Source organism: Tupaia chinensis, unplaced genomic scaffold (assembly GCF_000334495.1).
Source record: "Tupaia chinensis unplaced genomic scaffold, TupChi_1.0 Scaffold000037_4, whole genome shotgun sequence".
In the NCBI taxonomy this organism is placed as follows: domain Eukaryota; kingdom Metazoa; phylum Chordata; class Mammalia; order Scandentia; family Tupaiidae; genus Tupaia; species Tupaia belangeri.
This window is the reverse complement of record NW_006159487.1, coordinates 1,294,480-1,295,531: the sequence shown is the minus strand read 5'-3', so window position 1 is coordinate 1,295,531 and position 1,052 is coordinate 1,294,480. Positions and strand designations below refer to the sequence as shown.

At 67.5% G+C, this 1,052-nt stretch overlaps 1 protein-coding gene across 1 annotated transcript in view; it reads right to left on the bottom strand.

Moving 5' to 3' along the window:
• Positions 1–663: 663 nt before the first annotated feature.
• Positions 664–1,052, bottom strand: part of DCPS (decapping enzyme, scavenger) — a 41,445-nt gene continuing 41,056 nt past the window's right edge. The window contains exon 10 of the mRNA XM_006140641.3: positions 664–1,014. Coding sequence (XP_006140703.2) covers positions 748–1,014 — 267 coding nt within the window. The 3' untranslated portion in view covers positions 664–747. The remainder of the gene's footprint in view (positions 1,015–1,052) is intronic.

Sequence of the window (1,052 nt, the reverse complement as noted above, 5' to 3'; positions counted from 1 at the left end):
CACACCCGTGTGCCCAGAGGCCGGCTGCCGAGTGACAGCCCTGTCCTGTCTCACGCCCTCCTCCCTCTTCAGTCGAGCCTCTCCAGTGGGGAACATTTTCCGCTTTTCCTCCAGGAAGAGCCAAGGCCGGCTCCCTGGCAGCTGCGGGGTGCCCCCAGAGTGCCCCTGGCCAGCCTGGGCCCTGCTGTGCTGCAGTGCCAGGAGCCACCACTACCCTGACACTGAGGTGCTGACCACACCTGGGCCTCCCACTGTGCGGCCACTGCACATGTCACGCTCAGGCCCCTGCGGCTCCCTGCTCTTCTGTCTTCCTAGGCGATAAAGCCAAGGCTGGCTGACCACAGGCCAGGCGGGGCGGCTTCGGGCCTGTATCTCTGCTTCATCAGAGGCCCTCCCACTTCCAGGCACAGCCCTGCACAGGGACGTAGGTCTGCAGGGTGGGAGGATGGGAGCAGGGCGGGAGCAGGAAGTACGGCTGAAAACGAGCATTTCCTGAAAAGGCTCCGGTACGGTGGAAAGGAAGGGGAGGCGGTGCTGAGGGAGAGGACTGGGAGCCCGGCAGGCCAGGCCGGCAGCACTCCTCCCCGAGGGCAGCTCCAGCCAGGGGCCCGCCAGACCTCCGCCCTTTGCAAAGCCCCGGCAGGTGACAGGCACAGCCATCCGTCCTCACCACGTGCGTGCAGTACTTTATTCCCACAAAGCCCGGTTTCAGACCCCCATGGAGGTACAGGTCCCGAGCCCCTGGTGTCAGCTCGGCGGGGCCTCCTGCAGCTGCGTGAGCAGGGGGTCGTCAGCCCGGAGGGCGAGGGTGAGCGTGCGGCGCTGGTAGTGCTCGGGGTCCCACTCCAGGTTCTCGATGACGTCGGCCAGCAGGTGGGCCCGCTCCACCCCCGAGCCGGGCGCCTCGAAGCCCAGAGCGGTGAAGTGGACGTGCAGGTGGTAGTAGGAGGGCGGGTAGTGCAGGTACACCCGCAGACGCTCTCCTCCCACCTGGTACCGCCGCAGGATGGCTTCCTGTGGGACGGGGACAGGGAGGCGGTGGCCGGGGCGGC